Source organism: Merops nubicus, unplaced genomic scaffold, assembly GCF_000691845.1.
Source record: "Merops nubicus isolate BGI_N331 unplaced genomic scaffold, ASM69184v1 scaffold51087, whole genome shotgun sequence".
In the NCBI taxonomy this organism is placed as follows: Eukaryota; Metazoa; Chordata; class Aves; order Coraciiformes; family Meropidae; genus Merops; species Merops nubicus.
In genome coordinates, this window is record NW_008619432.1 from 1 (window position 1) to 23,277 (window position 23,277).

The window sequence follows — 23,277 nt, forward strand, 5'->3', positions numbered from 1 at the left end:
AGAAGGCCGTGCGCGGCGCCAAGGTACGGGGCCGCGGCAGAGCGTGAGCCTGCGGCCTCGGTCTCCCGCGCGGAGCCCGGGGCCGTGGTCGCGTTGGGAAAGACCCCTCGGGGTCGTTGTGTGCGGGCAGGAGGGAGAACGGGTTGGGGAAAGTCGGTGGAGGAAACAGAAGCGGTCCTGCTTCGGCAAATAGGCGTGTTCCAGGTGCCGGGGTGTCTCCAGTGATGTTGACATAAGCGTAAAGAGTAAAGCGAAACAATTCACCTGGGAGGTGCAAAGTTCCTTGGTATTGTAGGGTGCGTTCCAGTCACCGCATTGTGAAATACTCCTACAGCCTGTAGCTGCGGCGGTGGTTATGGCACCTGGGAGAATAGACCCGGTTTGGGTTCAAAGTGTCATTATGGGTTTATCACTCCGGTTTTTGTTTTCGAAGTCAAGAAGTTCCTCAGAGTTGGTTGGCTGTTAACCGTGTTTCACAGTTCTTTTGAAGACTTTACTTACTCTGTGGCATTTAGTAGCTTAATAGTAGAGCTCTTGCTAACAGTGTAACAGAGCTGGTGTTCCCTTAGTGTAGAATTTGACAGACTGCTTCTACAACCTGCTTGCTGCAGGAGATAGCTTTTTTTTTTTTTTTTAACCCAACACTAAACACGTTGAAAGCGAGAGCCGCCTAGGCTGTCTGTGTGACTCACTGGGACACTCGTTGTTGTGAGGTATATTCACAGAATTATTTTGTTATGTGTCCTATACAGCTACCTTTTGGAGGGGTCAGCAGTGATGATGAAATTAGTGTTACTCATAGTGGACCTGGCAGCTATAGCTGTTGGAATCACTTGGTGAGAACGGTGGTGTGAGCCCTTAGCTAGGCTGAGGGTAGCTTTCAAAACCGAGATCTTAGGATGTGGGCATTTGTGTGTTTAAATACACATGTAATGCATACGACTTCTAGGGGAAATACTATGAATGTTGAGGGGTTTGAATCGTTTGACACTGAAATTGATTGTAAACCAATCTGCTTGGGTATTTGGGCTCAGAGACTCTAGAAACTGTGACAGGTAGCATAAACTGCTATTCTTCTCCAGGCAGCTGCAGTACAACTTCTCGCTTTTGCCAAAAAGCAAAACAGCGTAAGATTTCCATTTTCTAATTGCTGCTTTTCCTAATAACTTACAAAATGTTTCCTACTCCAGATACTTCAAAGGTTATGGGAGACTTGACTTCCTTTACACACAGAGCTGTTTTCAGACCCTCTCTGGGGGGGTTATTGAGTAGAAAGTTAGTGGAGTTGCATCTCTTTGTCTTGCTTGAACGTTTTGGTAGCAATTTGTGTTTTAATTCATCAGTCATGTAATTAATTCTTCAGTGCTGCTTAGTAAATATAAAAAACATCACATGCTTTCAATATCCTTTTTTGTAATTATGTTATTATCCTGTTGCTCTGCAAAACCAGCCATATGATGACTATGGCATGAAAAGTAGTCCTGTGGATTTTGTTGCAGAAGCAGTTTGTGCTAATGTGGTCTTGAAGCAGCCTGCCTTGATATCTGTGGTGATGTAAGTCGGGAGAGATAGGAAGAGAGGTTACGTTATTCATTACCTTCTATTGGTTTTCATTCTACTTAAAAGATAAGTTTAATTTCTAAGAGTAAAGATAAGATAATAAAATTCTGTATTCTTGGGAGTCTGCAAATACAAACTGAAGCTTAGGAACTGGCCTTGTTACATTACGGAGTTTTAAGCACAGAGGGAGATAGTTAGTAGAAAAATTATGCTACCTGAAAGAAGAAATAGTATATACCTATTGTAAGCTGGCACTGTCCAGGTAGTAGCTTTAAAGTACAAATGTTTTATTTGGTTAATAAGGGAATTTATAAGAGTGCTTGGTTTTAGCTTTTTTTTTTTTTCCCTGTAGGACATCTTTTAATGGATACTACTGTGGCTTCTAGTTATATTGTGCCATGCCACAGGATTAATGTTCTTGATTCATGAGTAGTAAGTATAGAATAAGTAACACATAGCAACTTAAAGATATAGGATAGCTACTACTGTGTTAGGCCTTTGGAAACTTTCTTTAGAAACTATTTTTAGAAGTTCAGTTTTATGGACTAGGTGGAATTCTCTAGTGCAGGGTATTTGTTCATGAAGTGTGTGTTCTCTTTGATGAAAAAATGGGCATAGGGAAAATTAATTTCTTTTGACTTGTGTTTTAAATTTTTTGAGCTACAACCTAAATACTTGTGCACAATTAGTTTCAAGTAAATGTATTTATAAGCAATAGCATTTAAAAGAAAGTTAGCCTTCTGTGAGATCTATTTTAAAATTATTTCAGATATCTGTATTTCTGTTATTGGCTTCCTGGTGGTATTTACTTTCTCAGATTTCTTATGCTAAGTTGGCTTTATTTTCTAATGTACTTGTCCATTACTGACCTAACCAAAACTAACTATATATTAGCTTTTCACAAATATTCATTCTGCTGTCTTTTTCTTCTTCTAGGAATATATTAAAGGACTCTGTGAACCTGAACTAGAAGAAAAGGAGTACTACCCAAAGGACATGCACTGCATCTTTGTTGGTGCACAAAGCCTGTTTCTCAACAGTCTTATTCAGGATACCTGTGCTGATATAACAGTGCTGGAAATAGGATTGCTCAGCATTAAGGGGGGTGCAGAAGCTGTTGTTATGGCTCAAAGTCATGTTCAGCAGTTAGTGAAGCTTTTTGAGAATAATGAAAGCTTATTAAGTGACAATGAATCGGAGATTAAAAAGAAATTCAGACAATTTGTGGAGGCACATGCTGATAAATACACAATGGATTTACTGATTTTGCCTAGCTCTCTAAAAAGAGAACTCCTAGCTCTCACACAAACTGAATGTTGTGAAGTGGATAGTGATATCATAGATCTTACACGTTCTGAAAGCCCACCAGAGATGTCACAGAACAAAGCTTCCAAAGTAATCACTGCAAACAGAGATGGAGGAGCAGAAGGTGAAGAAGCAAGAAACAATGCTGGGACACCTGTAACTGAGCTTACAAAGCAAATGGACACTGTTTTTTCTGATGCTCCTGAAACAAGCTTTGTTCCCATAAACATTGTGCCTCTGTTAGGGGCAGTGGTGTCTAAAGAAAGGCAATCATGTAAAAGAAGATCCTCTGATGATGAGGAAAGACTCCCTAAAAAGCAGTTTTCTTTGGAAAATGATCAGGAAGTGAAATCTGCTTCACACAGTAATATTTCAGACGGTGATGCAGTTATTGATCTACTTTCAGATAGCTGCAGTGAATCAAGTGATCCCCATTATTGCTTTAAAGAAGGTGATGATATCAGTGAGGAAATGGAATACAAGATCCTTGTGAACTTTTTCAGAACAATGGGATATTCCAAAAATATTGTAGAGAAAGTTATTGGTATCCTAGGACAATCTGTGGAACCACTAACATTGCTAGAAGAAATTGAAAAGGAAAACTTAAAATTTCAAAAGGAACTCCAACAGTCATCTCAAAAGCCTAGTACTATCAATCCTCCTTTTGGAAGTAATACAAATAATTTGAAAAAGCTAGAGGACAAAGGTATTTCTAGCAACAAAAATCCACTTAAATCCAGTCATACTTCAAAGGAGACAAAAAGTGAATATCACAAAATAAGAGATTCACCAAGTGTGCAAATTGATGCAGAAGATAAAATGCCTATGTTGGTATGCAAACCTGCTTCTCCTACCAGTAAAAATTCTGCTATGTGCTATAAACAAAGAGACATTTGTTGCCCTGGTAAGAATCACTGTTCAAGGTCAGATGATATAGAAACTGGTAGTGTTCTAACTTTTCGCGCTATACAAGATGGAACCCTAAAAGATACTGATTTTGTAGCCAGAGGGAGCTCAGATGTGCAGCGTATCTCAACTAAGACTAAAACTGTTGTTCAGCAAAAATCTGTGGGGCCCTCAACTGCACAGAATAGTCATCCTGGTTTTGAGGAGCAGTTAGGACACTGCAGCTCTTCTGAAGTGAGGTTTCTCAACCAAAACCTTTCCCAAACCCCAAATTCTGAGGATCCTGTCACAGACCAGGTATTCTCTTCACAAATGCATCCCTCAAATCATGATAGAGAGATAGTGGGATCACACCGACGTCATGCTGATCCTTCAGTTACTGGAGTTCAAAGATTTTTGGAATCCCTTAAAAGGCCATACAGACTGGAGTTGAAAAATGAACCTGGGAATCCATATTTGAAGCATATAATTATTGATGGAAGTAATGTTGCAATTTCGTAAGTATTGTTCTTTTCAGCTATCTCTTTATTAAAAGGTGAATGAACTTTCAAGTGAAATAGCATCTAAGAGGTTGCTGTGGCATGCATAAAATTGTTTGCTAACTAACTTTTGGTAACTAACAGTCCACATACACAGGAAGGTTTTCCAGCTACTGGTAGCAGCTGCATTGGTGAGTTATGGTGAGGCTTGATAAAGAAATTTTACACGAGATTGGCAGTAGCCATTTTAATTTCCAATGCATAGCAATTTTTGTAGTTTCATTCTCTTTAGTGCCAGCATTCATTTTTTGACTGACTTGTTTGGAGTCATTACTCTTTGTTGAGATACTGTATAAAGAAGGCAATTCAGAAGTTTTTAGCAGGTGTGCTATGTAACACTTCAATACACAAATCCAGTTAAGACAGTGTGGTTGTGGGATGTCCTGTCATGAAACAATTCTTGAAGAATTTTTTAAATTTGTAGAATTCTTGTAGGTTTAAAAAAATTACATGGCCTGAAGTTGAACAAATGCAGTAACTGGTTAGAATAAGGAGTATCCTCGATTTTGTCTTAAATTGGTTGGTAATTGCAATACTCTGGAAAATATTTTCTGTGAAGTCTTTGAAGACTTAGCTTTTGTTAAAGAAGTGCAGTCCTAACCCTAGGTTTCCTGAAGCAGTCTCAAGCATTTAATCTCAGAAAAACAAATCATTTAATAGATGGGAATACCCGTAGAGTCAGCCTTAGCTATGTGCCTCTGAAGAGGGACCCCCTTGGTTATTTCCCTGTGCTTTTTAAAGCCTCACAACCTGTTACATAAGTGCTCAGGGACATGGTTTAGCAATGGACTTGGTAGAGTTAGGTTAATGGTTTGACACAATCTTAAAGGCCTTTTTCCAACCTGAATGATTGTGATTCTATAAGCTGTTCATACTCTTGTTCACATGACTGGACTGTCTTTTGTCCAACCAAATGGCTTAATGCTTACTCGTCCTCTTTGATTGGAGGTTTGGTATGGGTGACTTTATCTGCCTACGCAGTTTTATAATCTTTTTGCTCCATAAGTACCAAGATCTCATCTGTCTTCTGCTGACTATAGGTGGAATGGTCTTTCTTCATTTCCTTGAATTACATTTCATTTTCCTTTGATCATAATGGTTACTCTAATTCATGTTGCTAAGCATGCGATCTTCGTTAACATTAATTGTGCAATCGTATTATGCTAGCTCAGTTACAATCTATCAGTCATGTAAAACTACTCATGGCCCCTACTCTTCTTGTGACTTAGACTAGAGTTCAGTCTAAGTTTGTCAATCTCTAGGTTACTGCTTGCAGCATAAGACTTCAGCAGTCTAGCTACTTATGCTAAGAAAGCCACTCATGTTAACCAACCACATAATTCAAATAGTCAGGTTTAAGATTATTTTAGTTCCCAACAGCTTTACTGCTCTGGTAGAAATGTGCGAATTTGTAAAAACAGGTAGCTCAAATTTATGAAGCCAAATAAATCTGAAAAAAACTTGAACAGAATAGGTGATGAAAACTAAAAGTAGATAAATGCTAGAGGTAGGTGAGATCTTTTTTTGGTAACAAGATGTTTCAAAATGGAAAGTGAATTAATTGTACAACACTTCTTACTAGACCTTGGTCAAATCTGAAACCTGGTTTGTGCTATTTCAGAGTAATGTACTTTGAGTTATCAGTGTTGCAGCTCAGTGGAACACTTAAGTCAGAAGGTGTTTCAGTGAACTCTGCTCTGTTGCAAGCAATTTTATACATGAAACTTAATCCACTTTGCACACACCTGACAAAGAAGTTGAGTCACCATCAAATTAAGAGTAAAGTGTTTGTTTTTTAACTTTTGCTCATAGCATCTTGTAAGTTTAAAGTGGAGGTTCTTACATGGTAGTGATGTATTTGTCCTTCAGCATTACACATTAGCACTTGGGTGCTGGTTTTTTTTTTTTGCAGATGTAGGTATGCAGCAAAAAAACCTGTCCCCTCTCCATAAAACTTGCAGCATAGGGAATAGTGTGTATGTGTGCACACCCCTCATCTCCTGTTCCTCCTGACAGCTGAAAGAATATATATGAATTGTAGTAGACAATTATAGGTCTGTTGGACAATTATAATGGATTGGCTGACAAGGCACCATGCAAACAAAACCTGTGAAATAGGTACAGTTAATACTTGAAAGATGGAGAAATCCCTTCCATTGCCTGTGATACAGGGATTTTTCCATTGTTGTAAATATTTTCTAATTCCTTTTTTTACCGTTTCTTTTGTAGACAACTTTGAAGGGTGTTGCTAGTTAATATTTTTTAAAGTTGTTTTTTTTGTTTTTTTTTTTTTCCTGGAATAGCTAAAATCAGTTAGAACCTGTATCTCTTTAAAAAAAGTGTGCTTTACTTGGTTTATGTTAACATTTCTCTCAGCAAAAATATCCTTTAACTGATTGCTCATCTCTAGTCAGGAAGAGGCTTGGTTTTGTTCTTTTTATATGAACTAATTTTGGCAAGCATGCATGTTAGAAGATTTGGGCAATGTTTTCTATGGGGCATTTTTGTAGCTTCAGAATATGAAAGTGAGTGATGAAAAGTGCAGTATTTCTTCTTAATGACGAAGTAGTAGTTTTTAAGAACAAACTGACTGTTCTTCTGCCCCACTTCTCAATGTAATGAGAGAGTATAGGTACTGTGAGATCATCCTATTTAAGCTTTTTTTGTGTTCAGAGTACCTCTGCTGAACATGCATAACCCCTTTCAAGTACAGAAATGTAGTTTTCATTCTGAAACCATGCTGCCAGAACCAAAATGGAGTATGTTAAGCAAAAGAATAGTAAATAGAATGAGAAACACATCTGACAGGTTAAGATGTCTGGCTTCTGAAAGAATGGGCTTAAATGCTGTTTAGGAGAAGAAAAGAAACAATTATATACTGTAAGAAAATAATGTCTAAGTCTGTCCTAAAATAAATGTAATGTTTCAGACTTTTGAGAGATTGTAGTTTCCCAGAAGTAACTACGTAAACAGATCTGCACATACTTGTGCATACAGTATAATGGATGTGTGCTTCTAGTTTCACAGAGATAGATAAGATGCTTTTATATACTCTTCTTTTGTGGTTATGAAAGGCCTACTTTAGCTCCTAAACATTTCACCAAAATTCATGGCATAGCAAAACTTCCTCAATTGTTAGAGATAATAAATATTTCTAATTCCTTTCTATCTAATGTGTAAATTTTGCTTGAGAACAGAAATACTATATTCTATTGTGAATTTTTTTAAGTGCTAGTAGAACTTTGTTATTTTTAGCAAATTGAGGAATCAATCTTAACTTCTTCCCTTTATGTATTGGTGATTTCCATTTTGAAACCTTGGTATTTGCTGATAATTTACATAGACTGATGGATAGTACCTTGGAATTCCTAGATGTATGGTTAGTTCAGAAATATTTCTGTTGATGTTTTCAACTTAATATAAAATATATTTCACTTTGCTGGTTTTTTCCACAGGCCTCCTTATGTCTTTTCACATGTTCTTGCTAGATCACTATTTTTTCCCTTTCTGAACAAAACACACATTTTTAAAGATGGTTAGCTTCAAATGCAGTTTAAGGACCAAGGACCTAGTAATATCAAAACATTTGCAGTTAGTCCAGAGGGTCTCTATAGCAAAGACAAGGCATCAGTTCTGAATCTGAGTAACTTACACTATTTATGAGAAGGAATGTTGGAAGTTAATGTGTAACCTTTCTTCCCAAGTGATGGTTGTTTGAAGGAAGTGATTATCATCCTTATAAATTAGTATCCTGAGATTGAAGAGCCCACAGCAAATCCTTTATGACTGGCAACAGTAAAACTTTTCAGGTCAGTCATTGGGGAAATAATTTAATTAACAGATTAGGGGTTTCTGTCATTTTTTAGTCTTGCTAATTTTAAAGGGGAAGCCTCATGTGATCCCTAACTCTTGACACTGCTTTAATTCAAGTACAGTGTTTTGTTACAGCAAATAGCTTTAAAACCAAATGTTTCCTCATTGTTGAGAATCTGTTATTTAGAAAACAATCATGTAAAAGTGTAAGTTACAACTGAGTTGTAAGCTACCTTGAACTTTTTAAAATAATTTCCCAAGTGTGTATTAGTGGAAGAGAAAAGCAAATTGCTTGGGCCATGTAGAAAATAAAAAATACACCACAACTTCTTTGTCTATTTTTTTTAATATGGTGAGGATTTTTTCATGTATGAGTTTCATTTATGGGGTTTGGTGTCTTTGGTTTTTTTTAAGAATACCCAAATATACCTGAAACCCATGAATTAAAAGATGGTGAATAAATATCTTCTTGTCTCTCTGGCTGTGAGGCTACTCTAGGCAGTGGTCTCCTAATCTTTTGATTGAGCATCCCTACTGATAAAAAAACTTTGAGCATGAACCCCTGTGTATGTACAGTTATTAACTATATACATGCATTGCTGAAGTTCTGATATTTCCTTCCTGTATGCCCCTGCACTGTCTTGCACACCAACTGAGTTGCACACACCCCACATTAGCACAGGGTGTTGTTGCTGATTCTCATTGACATGCAGTTCCTCAAAATGGTGGTATAAAATCTTCTGCCTTCTGCTCAGCCAAATAAAAACTCTGCTTGTGAATTGCAAAGGACAGGGAACTGCCTCAAAATAGCAGAAACATCAAGATATTTAAATGTCCTACTAAATAATCAATACCTGGGGGCCTGTTCTGTTTTTTTTTCATTTGTTTGTTTTACTGTAGGTATTCTTCAGCTTCCTTCTGGTTAAATAAAGCCTCATTTTCTTACATCTTAGAAAGTGAAGGATAGTTTTCAACTTTGCTTTGAATTGTTGTAATTTTTTTTTCTTCTTAGTACCTTGGGCATCTATGTCCATGCCTGTGTTGGGGTTTGGGTTGTTTCAGTTTTTTTTTTTTTTCTTTGACCCCTGAGCGTGTTAGGGTGTGGCAGGTGTTAATGCATTGCCTGCATGCTTGGACTAAGGCTGAATGGGCTTCTGAATCACTTTTTGCCTTGTGTCTTAAGACTGTAAGAAGATGAAGAATTTATCTTCCATAGACCTGCAGCCTAGTAAAAAACAGCATGTTAATACATTAATGTTGGCTGTACTTTCAGTGTGCTTGTTGAAGGACAGAAAGCCTAGAGTTCGCTCTAGATGAGAACAATTATTTTTAGAAATTGCCTCTTGCCTACTGAAAACAGGCCTTTCAGGGCAGACCGAAGTATCCAGATAATTAATTGTTGGGTAATTGTAAATTAAATTTTATTAAAATGTGGAAGAAACTCAGAATGAAATAGTAATTGGATGGAATTACAGCTTGCTAGAACTTTGTAAATAATATGTACTTTGCTTTATTTGGTTACAAAACCAAAGGAAAAACGTTACATATACCAGAAAACAACCTGCTGCTCCCTGCTTTGTGATGCTTATGATCATCTCTTGTTTAAGAACTGGGACAGCCAAAGCCAGTATTTACAATGCAGCTGGGGAACAGGTGCAGTCTTTGAGATGGGTATTTTGGAAAGAATGCTTTACTGTGGTAATTTGCTTCCCTTCAGATGTTTACCTAGCGAAAATAAAACATTTCTGTTTACCTAGCAGTGACATTTATTCATGTTACAGCTCACCTTAACTCTGCATGTTGATAAAGTTAAATACATTGCTTCTGTTTGCATAGTTTTTTTTGTGGGATTTTTAAGTTGCAACAGAGACAGAATTTGTGATCATATGGGACAAATCAAAATCTGCTATTCTAGGCTTCAGAACATCTTAAACAGAATACTCTTGTGTATTTGAGCAGTTTTGAAGCTCTAAAGCAAGACAATGGACATGCAGAGAAGGCATGATTTTTAACATGAGCATCAAGATCTTGAAATCCAATTGAGAGCAATTAATACAGTGAAAGTATTTAACAGTTTTCCAGTTTATTGAATAGGATAGCTAACAAAGTAGGAGGATGATGACTGCATTTTAAGTTAATGACTTACAAGGTCTACAACAGGTAATTGTCACTGTTCTGTGACAATTTAATTCCTTTGACTGCTCTTGACATCAAGAACACTTAATTCTAGTGGGGAAAGTATGGCATAGGATTTTTTCACCAGAAACCGCTAGTAAGTCAGTGTTTGCCTTTTATAGATCAGATGTAGCTTACTCCTTTTCCTGCCCATCTGCATAAAACATTCTCCAAATTCAGAGAACCTTAATACACTTAGGTTTTGATATGTTCATTATAAATTGAGTGTACAAAATGGGAAAAGGATATGTGAATGCTACTAAAGGCTGAGTTTCAGTGTTAAATATTTTCATGGAAATGTTTTAAAGAACTCAGTTCAGATTATTTCATAGTAGGTTAAACCAGGGATTTAAAGGTAAGATTCCAGTCAAAACTAATAAGGTTTACCATTATTAGGCTTATAATATACAATGATAGGAGACTGATTTAAAGTATGACTGCCACTTGGTCACTTTCTGTTAGGAGAAGCACTTTGTAGTGACTTAACATCTAACTCAAAACACAGAATACATACTGCTTCATAAGAAAGGCTTTGCCTTTTCATGCCATCAGTTCTGAACCAGTGTGTCTTTTCTAACTAAGTATATCTTTGTCTAATTGTTGCCTTTAACCTATGAAAATGCGAGGAGGGAAGTTTCTGAATGAAAACTGAATTTAGCATTGTGTAAAGTGCTAATACATGTTTTGTAGGAGTGTGTTCTGGAGGTATTTTTGATTCTGTCTTCTGTGCTTTAAGATTTTTCTTCCATTATTCTCCTGAAGCTCAGTTCCCATAATCCAGTTAGACAGTTAATTGCTGAATGAGGACTTTCTGCTATGTATTAAATGGTCATGTAGGAGCATTGGGAAAATTCAGATTTGGAGGGACCTCACAAGGTTGTCAGCTTCAATCTCTGTATCACTCATATTATCAATTGCTGATTTTTCTGTGAGTTCACTTAACTGAGTTGCACAATCAGGTAATGAGCATCATATATTTGTACGAGGGGGGAAACAAAACACAATGTTCTGAAAATCTGTTTTCAAAGAAATGTCATTATTTTGCTTGAAAATGGTAGCTCAGATGATTGAACTGAAGAGAGAGAAGGCCCTAATGTCTTAGGTTATCAGAGGGCTTCTCAGATGTAATCCTTAGGAACCAGTTGAACCAGAGGTGTTCTGTTTTGTAGTGGGACTGTATTTGGAAATGCTACAACATTGGTCTATGATCATTTTAATCTATATTTAACAGATTTTGGAAACCATCACTATTGTCCTGGTTTTAAAGCTAAACCCACTTCTGATCACTCAAATGTTGTTTTGCCCATGAAACTAAAAGGAGCCTGAGCTATAAAGTTGCAAAGTGACATTTCTGTTCTGTTTTGTTGAAGATCTTATTCCATTTATCAGATTCCTTATTTATAATATCCACCTACCTTTTATTTGGATGAGGCTGTACACAGAAATTCCAGCTCCACTTTGCAAGGTTTTGTTCTGGTTTTGTTGTATTCATAGTAGCAAAACTAATGAATTTAATCTCCCTTCTTTATTTCACCCCCAGTCATGGTCTAAGGAAATTCTTCTCCTGTCGAGGAATTGCAATAGCTGTTGACTACTTTTGGAAACGTGGCCACAGAAATATTACCGTGTTTGTTCCACAGTGGAGAACAAGGCGTGATCCGAACATTACAGGTGAGGGAAATAGTTTTCTAATGTTTTCTTCATTAAACTACATGTTAACCTTTTTTTTTTTTTACTTCTGTGAAGAATGAATGGAGAAAGAATACTTCATAAAACATTAAGCACAAGCTGTCTGCCTGCTTAGCATGAGTAATTTGGTTTCAGTATACAGCGTGGGACACTGTGAAATGCTGTTGAGGCTAACTTGTGCTGTAAGTGGAGGCCTTTTGGCCTGGTTTGTTTGGTCTTTCATTTCTAGTGTCCGCCTCTTCCTGGGTATTTTTACCGTATTAGCAGTTTTCAGCTATCCACATGTAATTTCTGTGGATTAATAGGTACAAAAATAGTCCATCTTTTCTCCTAATTATATATCAGACTAACTGTCAAATCTGTAAATGGCCTAGAAGAAAACTTTTGGTTTTTGAACAGTTGTTTCATGTTTTAACAGAGCAGGATTTTTTAACACAGCTCCAGGATGTTGGAATATTGTCTTTGACCCCTGCAAGGATGGTTTTAGGAGCAAGAATTGCTGCTCATGATGACAGGTATGGAATACACATACTTTTAAAGTCTCTTTAAACATTTGACTAATGGTTGTAAAAGCTTAATATTTCATGAGCAGTTGTGTTAGCTAATGCTTTAACCTGTCTAAACAGAGTTATGCATCCAGTTTAAGACTGTTACTTTACTGTCATTTGGACATTTCTGTATGTAAGTCTGTTATTACATTGTACATACTGTTTTCAGAAACTAATGGAGAATGGCAAATTTCTGTGGCAATTTTAACAAAAAGCGAATCCATTTCAAATGTCATGACTTGTATTGAAGAAGAAATTAGTCTTCTAGTAATGTTTTTATGCCTTCCTGATCATTAGTCAATTCATGTACTGTCTTTCATGTTTGGGGAGCTCTAGAATAAATCAGCTGCTGATCAGGTACTATTTTGTTACTTTTATTTTATTGATGCCACTGTGGCTTACAGACATAGATGTGTATTTGGAGCAGTGTATTTGTAACTAGGCTTATAAATTTCCAAGTTAACTTGAGCACCAATGTTCAACTTCAAAATGTTGAGATCATCTTTCAGTGAACAAGACAACAGTAAGCTTTAGGATGTTTTCATTGGGCATTGGGGAGGTTTCGTAGTGCTTGTATTGCTGTTGCCAAATTTTTGCAGACTTGAGAGACAGTTAAAAGTGCATGCTGCTTAAGTGTTTTTTTTTCCACAACCAGCTTTCCTAATTCTGCGTAGATGAGTAGTTTTCAGCTTTGAAATTGTGTTGCGGCTAGCTATGGTTTGCTGGATTTCAGTTTCTTCCTTCCTACTAACAATCATTCATGCTTTATTTTTCCAACTACAAAATTGTCGAGATTTTGCGTCATAGACATGCCTAGTTTTGTTAGATAGTGCAGTCATGTACCTGATAGAAAAATATGATATGCAAAATGCAGAGAGTGTACTTACTCTGTCTTTCTTGTTAAAATACAGCAGCTTGGATATCTTAATTTTGTGGGGAAAAAAGTACAAGGCAGCCAAGTTGGGGTTGTTTACAGACTAAAGTTTTTATGTAAATCCAGCATTTCATATAAAAATGCTTTGTAGGTGCAGTATTTATAGTTAAGATTACTGTGGAAATGAGTGTTGTGCTAGCATATTGGCAATTCCATCAAAAGTCTACAATTTCCTTTAAAAAGGACACCATCCATTATCTCTTTGCTAAAATAATTTAATATGGCACAAAGCTTGTTTTCAGACAGGTAGAAAAAGCCATGGGATTTTCTTCAAAAATCAGTAGTTACCTTTTGTCATATTTTAACAATGTAACAGTAGCAGCATTCTTTTTAGCAAGTGTTGGCAAACAGCAAACATGCAGAACACAGACATAATGCAAAGCAAAAAGCATACAAAATAAGTTTGTTTCGGCTTGTGTAATAAATACTGTGTTATTCTGTAAAGCAAATAATTTACCTCTATAAATATTTAAAATCTGATAATCCTATGGCATTTTTTTAGCAGGAAAAGGCATCACATGAAGAATCTGCTGCACTAAATAAACACTTGCTGCTTAAAACATTTAAAGTTATATGGTGGGTCAAAACAATTTCCTTGTAACCGAAGTGCTCATTTTCATGTAAATAGAAGATTACTCTTGGATGGTGAAATATTTAGTTTTCAAGATCTTTGGGCAGTTTTCAGCAAAGCAGACTACCTTAATATGGTCCTTGAAATTGTTTTTACAGGTTTTTATTACACCTTGCTGATAAAACTGGAGGTGTTATTGTGACTAATGATAACTTCAGAGAATTCGTGACAGAATCACTTGCCTGGAGAGAAATTATTCAAAAAAGGTATTTACTTAATTTCTATGAAAGCTTAAAGGGATGTCTGTCTATGCAGTTGTAGGCACTCTGCTTTCACATGGGATTTTTTTATTTTTAATTAATCTGTCGTGCAATTCTGATAGAGCCCTGCATAGTATTGTCTGTTTCACCACTTTGATTCATGGCCTTGTAACTGTGTATTGAGTAGTCTAACATCCCTATTATTCATATGTTTTCTAATGTACATCTGTTAATTGATCACATAAATAGGAGCTTGGTGTAGGAGCCAAGTTACGTCACTTCTGAAGCTCAGTGTTAGATCCTATTAGAGTATATGCTTTGTGGTCCATTCTCAGAGCCTTTCTTATTTCAAATTTCACTCCTCCAAGGAGACGTGATAGCTGATGCAGGCATGCAGTGTCACTTTTAAGGTTTCAGTATCAGTCACTGTTCACTGTGGTACGACAAATTGGTATAGTTAAACAAAAAAAACCCGAACACTTTCTACGTGTTTGCAGGCATTGCCCTGCAATTCTTGAGTGTCCCTTGGTTTTAGATGCGTTCACTAATCTACCAAATATTGCTTCTTCAGGATCCTCTGGGAGTTATAATTTCTCCTGTGCAGCTGGTTTCTTTTTTTTTTCTTGAGGGGGTTGTTTTTTTTCCCCCTCCAGTTAAATCGGGTCACCTCACTATTGAGGTATAGTCTTCTGTTGGTCCAATTTCCTACTAATCTCTTGGAGTCTCCCTGACATCTTCTGAGGGTGCATCTGCAGTGGCTGGGGTCTGTATAGGTCTAATGAAATAATGGAAAACAGTCCTGAGTTCTCACAATACAGCTGGGAGAACATGAAATTTGTTGGCTGATCATATAGGTACTTACACTGTTTCTTGGGTGAATTATGCCTAAATCAGGTTTTGTTCTAGTACCGAACTTTAGCAAGAATACTTAGCACATCATCCTGAGTCTGTGGTTTTTTTAAGAGCTTGTGTTAACATCTGCTATTGGTTTTACTTCTGGGGAAATTCCAATATACCAAATTCTCCCTTCACAGACAAGCTTTAATTTGTTTCCTTCAATGCAGATTTGCCCTGGTCCCAGAATGTTTCCAGAAAATAAGGATGTCTTTGCATGTTAACTGTAAACAACTAATACTGTGTTTCCTAGTTGAGTGGCTTTCTGATAATATGTTCAGTTTAGCTACATGGTTGAAGATCCTTACGAGAAAGGGGAGTTTGAAGAAGCAGAAAATCTTCTCTGATCACCTAGAAAATTCCACTCTGGTCTCCTTGCAAAAACTTGCAGTCATCTAATGCTTGTTGTTTTTTTTAAAAAAAAAAAAAAAAAAAAAAAAAAAATAGGGAAAAAAAACCTACTCACTGTTTTGCAGTGTAATAGCAACAATTCACATCAGCTCCCACTAAATTAGGCGAGTGCTGCTTGTATCTAAAATGGATTACTAGTTAAGCTTCAGTGACTCCTGATGTAAAGTGTCTGCTGTAAGGTGAAAGGCAGCATTTATTGTTAGTAAATAACACTGAAATAACTCTCCTGCAGGTTGCTCCAGTACACTTTTGCTGGTGACATATTTATGGTTCCTGATGATCCTTTGGGAAGAAATGGACCTAGATTAGATGACTTCCTTCGAAGTGAAGGCTGTTTTAGGTATAAGCACTATTTTCACTTTTGAGACAGTTAAGATTTCACATTTGAATTAAGCTGTTTTCCTGGTTCACCTGAACACCGCCTTAGATCTATATAGTAAAGGTACAGTAAAATTAAGCAAAAACACTGTAGGGTGTAGTAGCTTAACAAAAACATGTTTTTCCTGTTACTTCAGTTTGTTCAGAAACTGCTGGTGACATTTGCACCTAATCAAGATCTCTGTCAAAACTAAGATAAGTAAGGTAATTTTTTCAGATTTGATTATGGTGGCTTTGGTACAAAGGTGATCCAGACTGCGCTGCCATCACACAGAGCTGCCAGTGGTTTGGGTATGTGGTAGCCTGGTATCCTGTTAGTTACAGTGATGCTATTTAAAAGACCTTGGTTGATGACTTACTTGTTCATAGTGGGACAATAGGTGTTACAGAAGAAACACTCTACACTTATTCTTTGTCACAGGAGAGGCATTTCACTGCACCCTTGAGGATCCTGTACTGTTAACAAAGCCTCTCATAAATGCGTTTGATAAGAAAATTATTTTTGATTCATAATGCTAAATATTTATATTTATAAATTATTTGCTTTGCATTAACTGCCAAGACTTGAGAATGGGTTTGCTGTTCTGCACAAGAAAATAAGCTGTTCTTTGCTCTTGTTTCATCAGCTTAGGAACTATAAATGCTAATAATAGTAAGGAGTATTGAGAGAGCTTTTAGAAACAAGTGAGGTAATTAAAATCCAGCAATACAAAAGGCAAGCTATACTTAAGGATTAATACAAAGAATAAATAAGAATCTCAGCTACTGCAAACAGTTGAGGAACGTGGGACATATATAGGCAAGTAGGTCACAGGTTGATTTGAAAACAAGCATGTAATGTTGACATGAGAAAGCAAGTGCAGTTCTAGAACTCTAGTAGGAAATATGAAGTATTCAAGCTCTAATGAAAAACACAGGTTGTCATTTGGAACACTTTTAGCAGCCTACATCAAAAAAAAATGAAAACAGAGTATGTTCTGAGAGCTACTGTGATGATTGTAGAAATGGGAAGAGACTTGAGAATACTCTGGAAGAGCTTGGTTTTACTATCTGTAAACTTGGAACTGTAACTATGGGGTTTTTTTGTGGGGGTGTGGTGAAGCTTTCTAAGATGAAGAAAAGGTGTCATTGTAAAGAGTTAATTTTGTTCCTTCCTTGAGACTTTTCTACTTGAGTTAAATGATGCAGAAAGCATAAATGACACCAGGAATGAGATCAAAAACTAGAAGGATCTGGAGCAGTTAGGAGCCTTTCCATGTTGAGTAATGGGATGTGTTGTAATCTAAATGCTTTTAAAATAGAGCTGTGTAATGTAGATGCTGTTTCCCTGTGTGGTAAGAAACAAGACTGTATCATGAATTCCAGTTCATCTTTCTGTATTATCTGGCAGCATCTGAAGTAAACTTGGCCCTACATTTTGTAGCACTAGCAGTTCAGAGTAACAGCAATTTTTCAGTCTGAAATGAAATCTCAATAATTAGGGATGACTATTCAGGCCTTGAAATGGCTGAAAAAAAACTTTTGCCCCATTAAGGATATCCTACTAGGGAAACAAGGCCTTGATCTAAAGGTGAGCACAGCTCACAGTCTTGAACAAAAGTAGATGAGAAGCATCTGGAAGCCCCTTTGGCCTGTCAGTACCTTCACATGTTCTGAGTCAGTGTACATGTGTTCAGTGTATCTTTTGTATCCATTTAGCTCAATAATACTGCTGTTGATGATTCCATAAAATAAACTTTCATTGTTGCTGTATTTTAAGTACTCACAGCATGTTTGAACTAGTCCTAGATAAGTCATGCCAGGTTCAAACTGAAAACTTAGACCTACTGTTTTGTTTCACTTTGACAAAATGCTTATAATTTGATCCTAATCAGTAAGTAGCTGAGCAGCAGTAGCGTACAGGAGTTATATACATTCTTCTTTTCTGTGTTTGTACAGAGACAGCTAGCACCTCCTTTAACTTAATCAAAATTTTTATTTTGTTCCATAGAGAGTTTCAATCAGCACAAAAGGCTTTTCAGAGCAGTGGACAATATTCTTCTGAGACACCTTTCGTCGTACCAGTCCCCAAACCAACCAGTAACAGTCAACAGCCTCAAAACAGAGTACATGGTGATCATGCATCAACATGGCTTCCTCCGGAAACAAACATACAGGCTTGTCTAGCAAGTCCTCCACAGAGATCTGCCTCAGAAACAGTACAGCTAAAAGCAGCCCTGATAAAAATTTTTCCTGATTATGAGCAGAGACAGAAGATAGATCAAATATTAGCAGATCATCCATTCATGAGAGATCTCAATGCCCTGTCTGCCATGGTGCTTGACTGAATATTATACAAGGTTTTTATATCTCAACTTATTTTAACTTCAAGCATCAATGTGAAGAAAAACATTGTTCTGTTATGTTCTGTTACTTTGTGAATATTCGGAACCTAATTTTATTTGTATAAATGAAGATATTTTGTGTATGCTCTGTTGCTGATAGATGCCAGATTTTGGTAAATTAAACTGCTGCTACTACAGATTTGTAGTAATATTTTTCTATGAAAAAAAAAAAAAACACAAATCTTTGCTTCACTTGAATTGCTTATTAAAGCAGTAGCAGTTCTAAGGAACTGTTATCACTGTAAATAGTGTTAGCACTTTTTAAAAACATCTTTCTGCAAAAGGGAAAAAACATGTCAGAGGCTTAAAAGTGACTCTTACCGCTTCCGATATATTTCCCAGATAGACACATAATATACTATAAGCCATGAACCTGTCAGATATTATCATTGGTGTTTTTATCAAGTATAAATATTAGAAAATTAGAAAATGCTCTACTAGTTCCTTCTTTGGTTATGAATTTCAAAATATTTCTCCATGGAAATAAAACAGACCCTTCTAATATTTTCAGATGCAGAGACTTCTACGTAGTGTAATGTAAACCTGATTTCCTTAAATCAGCTTTCTTTGTGGATTTTGGAAATAGGCTGTACTCCTCTAAGGAGAAGTTTTGAAGATCAGTGTATGGGAGCAGTGTAAGATGTGTACTGTTGAAGTGTTGTCACAAGGTGGCGCTATACATCTGTTAGTTGGTAATGATTAGCAGGAAGGCTTCTGACAGAGTCTGAAGGGCTCGTTCTTATATCAAGAACGATTAAACGAAAGACAGATATCGATATCGTTAACACTCTTACAGTTACTGTTAAAACTGCATATTATATGAATAACGTGTGGATAGTAAAGCAGCCTTCTTGTGTTATGGGCAGCTAAGAAGCCTTGTAAATGCAGGTAAAATCTTAGTGCCCAGGAAATGAAAACCAAGAAAATCCATTTGCTTGTTCATCCGAGTTGAGAGGTACCATGCTAGAGTGCTTAAGAGGGAAGGTTTCAGTTAGTGTAAATGCACAACTCTTCTCAATAGAAGATATTTTAATGCTTTAGAAGATCTGTGATACATACATTGGTTTTGAAGTTGGAAATTCTTTTGACCATCAATACTCTTTCAGAATAATTTTCCTAGCTTTAATGATCTGCACTGTTACCTCTTTGGTTTTGCCCTGCCTGTTGTAAATCTGAATGCTGTGGTAAGCTTTTAACAGGTTGTGATGCTGTTTGTATAGAAATGCCAGGCTGTCTTGCAAAGAGCTAATACATGGCAGCTAACAGCTTCACCCCATTAACTCTTTTCTGGGATCTATCCCAAAAGTGAAAGCTGACCAACAGGACTAAAGAGCAGGAGCAAAGTAAAGATTACTGTGCATCTCTCTCTGTACATGCTTAAGTCTGTTATACCTTCCTTTTAACTGGTTTCTGGTTTTAAGTGTTCATACTGGTAAAATCAAAGTAGACTGTAAACAAAATGTGGGCTGTGTTAAACTTCTGAGATACTGAGCCTGATCCTAAAGCAGTGGCTTTCTCACCAATTCCCCGAGTTCTGAAATCATTTTTGCTTAAGCACAAGAGATGAAATATACTGAGGAAATAAGAGTGTTGAAAGTCTGTCTCCTTGTGTGGCTCTCTAACATGTATTGTGAAGTCAAAAGGCAACATTTTGCTCTTCCCTCAACAGGAGCAAACTGAAAGATGGTTGCAACAAAGTGACTGTGTATTGGAACAGTTATTACAGCATCTCAAAAAAAAGTGAGGGGGAAGAAAGGTTTTGAATTTTTCCACATCTAATTAGACTATTTTTTCTGTATGAGTGGGCAATTTATTAAAGTGTGCAGTCTCATTCTGGCCAGCACATGTTTGCCAAGAAGCAATGCTTACCTAGTAAATGCTATGTGATCGCTAAGTTCTGTCCCCATAAAAAACTTAGGCAGGTTCCTAAAGCCTGTTGTCGCTGACTAGAGTTGGTATAATTTTAATAAGTAGTAAGGGAATAGATTATGACCAGTGAAGGGCTTTTCCTTAACAAGAGCACAGTTGTGAATGGGATCATTTTGCTTAGTTCTAGATTGGAATAAGACACAGGATCTTTGGGGCCACCTTCTTAAATAGTAAAAAGCTCATCTAGAGGCAATTAGGAGAATCAAGGAAATGGGCCAAAATAATACAAACTATTCCATGTCTCCTTTGCATATTAGTATACTTAATACTGAAACCAATTGGGCAGTACAGAAAGATACACGTGTATGTTCTCATTCGTTTGTCACAAGGAAGGAAAAAGATAAAAATTGGCATGATAGTGCAGGAGTGGCGAAAGAAGTGCCATGTTGATTACTATTTAGTCCGGTAAGACAGTAAATTATGTAAACCCTTCACTAACTAGCAGTGGATTAGGGAACTATATGCATGCTAGTAAATGCTGATTTTCTGTTCGCTTCTGTGCTAAACATCCAATTTGAAAGGTGTTAAAGAGGAATGCAGCATTAAGAGTTCCACAGAGTAGTAGCTGATTACTTTTGCATGACACAAGTCTAGCTGGGAATAGTGGCTACCTAAAACCTGTAATGTTACTTTTTCCCAGGTAGAGGACAGATTTAAATTAATTGATTTTGATGGCAGCAGCTTATTGCTGGACATTAAAGTAAACTGTCACAGCTAAAGTTTATGTAAAATGATACCAAGTGAGACCAAAGATTGTTTTTTTCCTATTTTTCTTTTTTTTAGGTTCTATTGTCTCTTCAGCTTTGAGTTTTAAACACTGCATCTTTGTTCATGGAGAAGATGATAAACATAACCAGTATGGTCTGAATTTTCCTTGAGGGAAATGGGTGGAGCTGTTGCAATGCTGTGCCATATGGTGGAGGAACACGCAGGGTGACATCTTAACTGCACTTAGAGCAAAGCCATCAGTGTCTTTCAGTTTTGTTTTCACTCGTTCTTAGTTCCCTATTAGCCTACTTACTATAAGTATGGCTGTTCATAAAATTCATTAACAGGCTATTTCAGTGCACAACAGAACTAGCACTGCATGAAGCAGCAACCAAGAATGCTTTCTTGCACCCAATAGAACAAGTGTTTTGTTGGATTTTTTTCATGGCAAAGAAAATACGCTTTTTTTATGCAAGCAAGTTGGTCTGTGATTCTCCTTTATCAACTGTAAAAAGTGCTCAGAGTGGAACGAGCTGAGGAAAAAGTTAAGTCTAAATCCAAATGTAGCCAGAATTTTCCTGATACCTAGAATAAATTTTTAGTATATATCAATTAATACAGCTTTCAATTTCTTGGCATTTCCACTGAAATGGAAGGATAGAAGAATATTTCTTTTCCTTGCTCAGAACTTACCTATTGTTTAGGATAAGATATTCATAATTCCAGGTAATTACAACTATTTGTACCTCAACAGAGCGGCCCTCAGTTTACCCATAATGGTAAAAAAGTGCCAAGACACAGCAACGGTCACCAAAAAGCCCAAGTCCTTGATATATGTATAATCTCCTAGTTCCATAATAAAACAATAAAATAACTCAATCACTTGAGTGCATTCAAGTAGTTGTCTGTGTGATCACTAATGTATAACTGTATATTTCTGCTGTGATCCTGTGTAGCAAGCAGTTCAGATACTAAGGCACTCCATATTTGTCAGTTTGGGACCAGCAAAATCCAGCTCTAAACAATGATCTGAAAGCACTCTACTCTTTGTGCATTGCTCCAAATTCCAGACAGCTCACACAGATAAATTATTGGTTTCTGCACTGGCACAAGGCACGTACAGTGAGTGATGTGGTTTTGCAAGCAAGTCTTGCACTGATGATGAGCCTGAACTTGTCACTCCTGCTGGACCTGAGCTACCGCCATCAAGTGTCTTCATATTGTGTTTCCCAGCATGTCCCATAATGTGCTATTTGGGCTTTCTTTCCTTACCAGTGTTAGTACCTTGTGTGTTCCAGGGACCTTTCCCGTCACCTTGCGAGAGAGTTGAATGAACCTAAGAGAAAAAGGATACCAGTTTAAAAAATATGAATTACACTGTTGTATGTATTACAAAATACTATTTCTTAATGCTGCTTTGTAGGAAGAAAAAAAATATGAAAAGTTGTCAAAATATTGTGGTATGTTGGAAAGCTATTCTTCATTGAAAAAATATCGGAAGAAAGCCTTGAAAATAGTACTGATGAAGTTTTTTCCACACAATCAGAAGGAGTATGACACAGGTCCATTCACAAGTTTGCTGAGGATAAGAGAGTGCCTGCTGGCAGCAGGTAACCTACTGAGTATACAGCAAGTACCGAAGTGTTCTTTTTGCCTACTAAAAAAATAATTGATCAATAATGAGCTAACAACATAATTGTAAGATGCCTTTCATTTAACACAGAGAACAAGGATGCAGATGGCCGGTTTGTAGCACAAATATTACTACATAAATCCCATTCTTTTTATAGATGAATCTGGGAAAATGCTTAGATTATAATAGGTGGAAAATATGGAAGAAAAAGCTTTGACATGAACTACAGAATTACCAAGGAGTATATTTGATAAGCATCTTTTTACTTATCAACCAAAAAATTCCACACAGATGGGCAGCGTCGTCATTCCCATTTTTTAAACAGTGACACTGAGGCACAAGAAGGAAACGTCTTGCTTATAACTGCACAGTATGGCGGATGGCAGTGGTGACCAAGTTCCTAAGCCTCACCGCAGCAACAAGCTCCTTGGTAAAACCCTCCTCATCCCAGTATAACATCTGACCTGTCTAGGCAGATGTCTAGGGCTGCTGTGAAGACTTTTCTTAGGTGTCTGCAGCATCATCCTCCCTGCAACCAGCGGCAGCATAGCTGGGCTGCTGCTGTGGAGGAGGAGGCCGCTGAGGGCGTCCATCTTGCTTCGCCTCAGGTGAGCTGCGGCGAGAAGGGAGGGAACAGGAT

At 37.0% G+C, this 23,277-nt stretch overlaps 1 protein-coding gene across 1 annotated transcript; it reads left to right on the forward strand.

Annotated features, from left to right (window-relative positions):
• Nucleotides 1-5: 5 nt before the first annotated feature.
• Nucleotides 6-18,337, forward strand: N4BP1 (NEDD4 binding protein 1; the record flags this gene model as incomplete). The annotated part of the gene is made up of 7 exons (XM_008943774.1): nt 6-23; nt 2,497-4,268; nt 11,839-11,969; nt 12,406-12,502; nt 14,199-14,306; nt 15,838-15,945; nt 17,974-18,337. Coding segments are annotated over 7 exons (2,571 nt in total), but the record flags the coding sequence as incomplete, so codon positions are not given.
• Between the last annotated feature and the right edge of the window lie 4,940 nt (nt 18,338-23,277).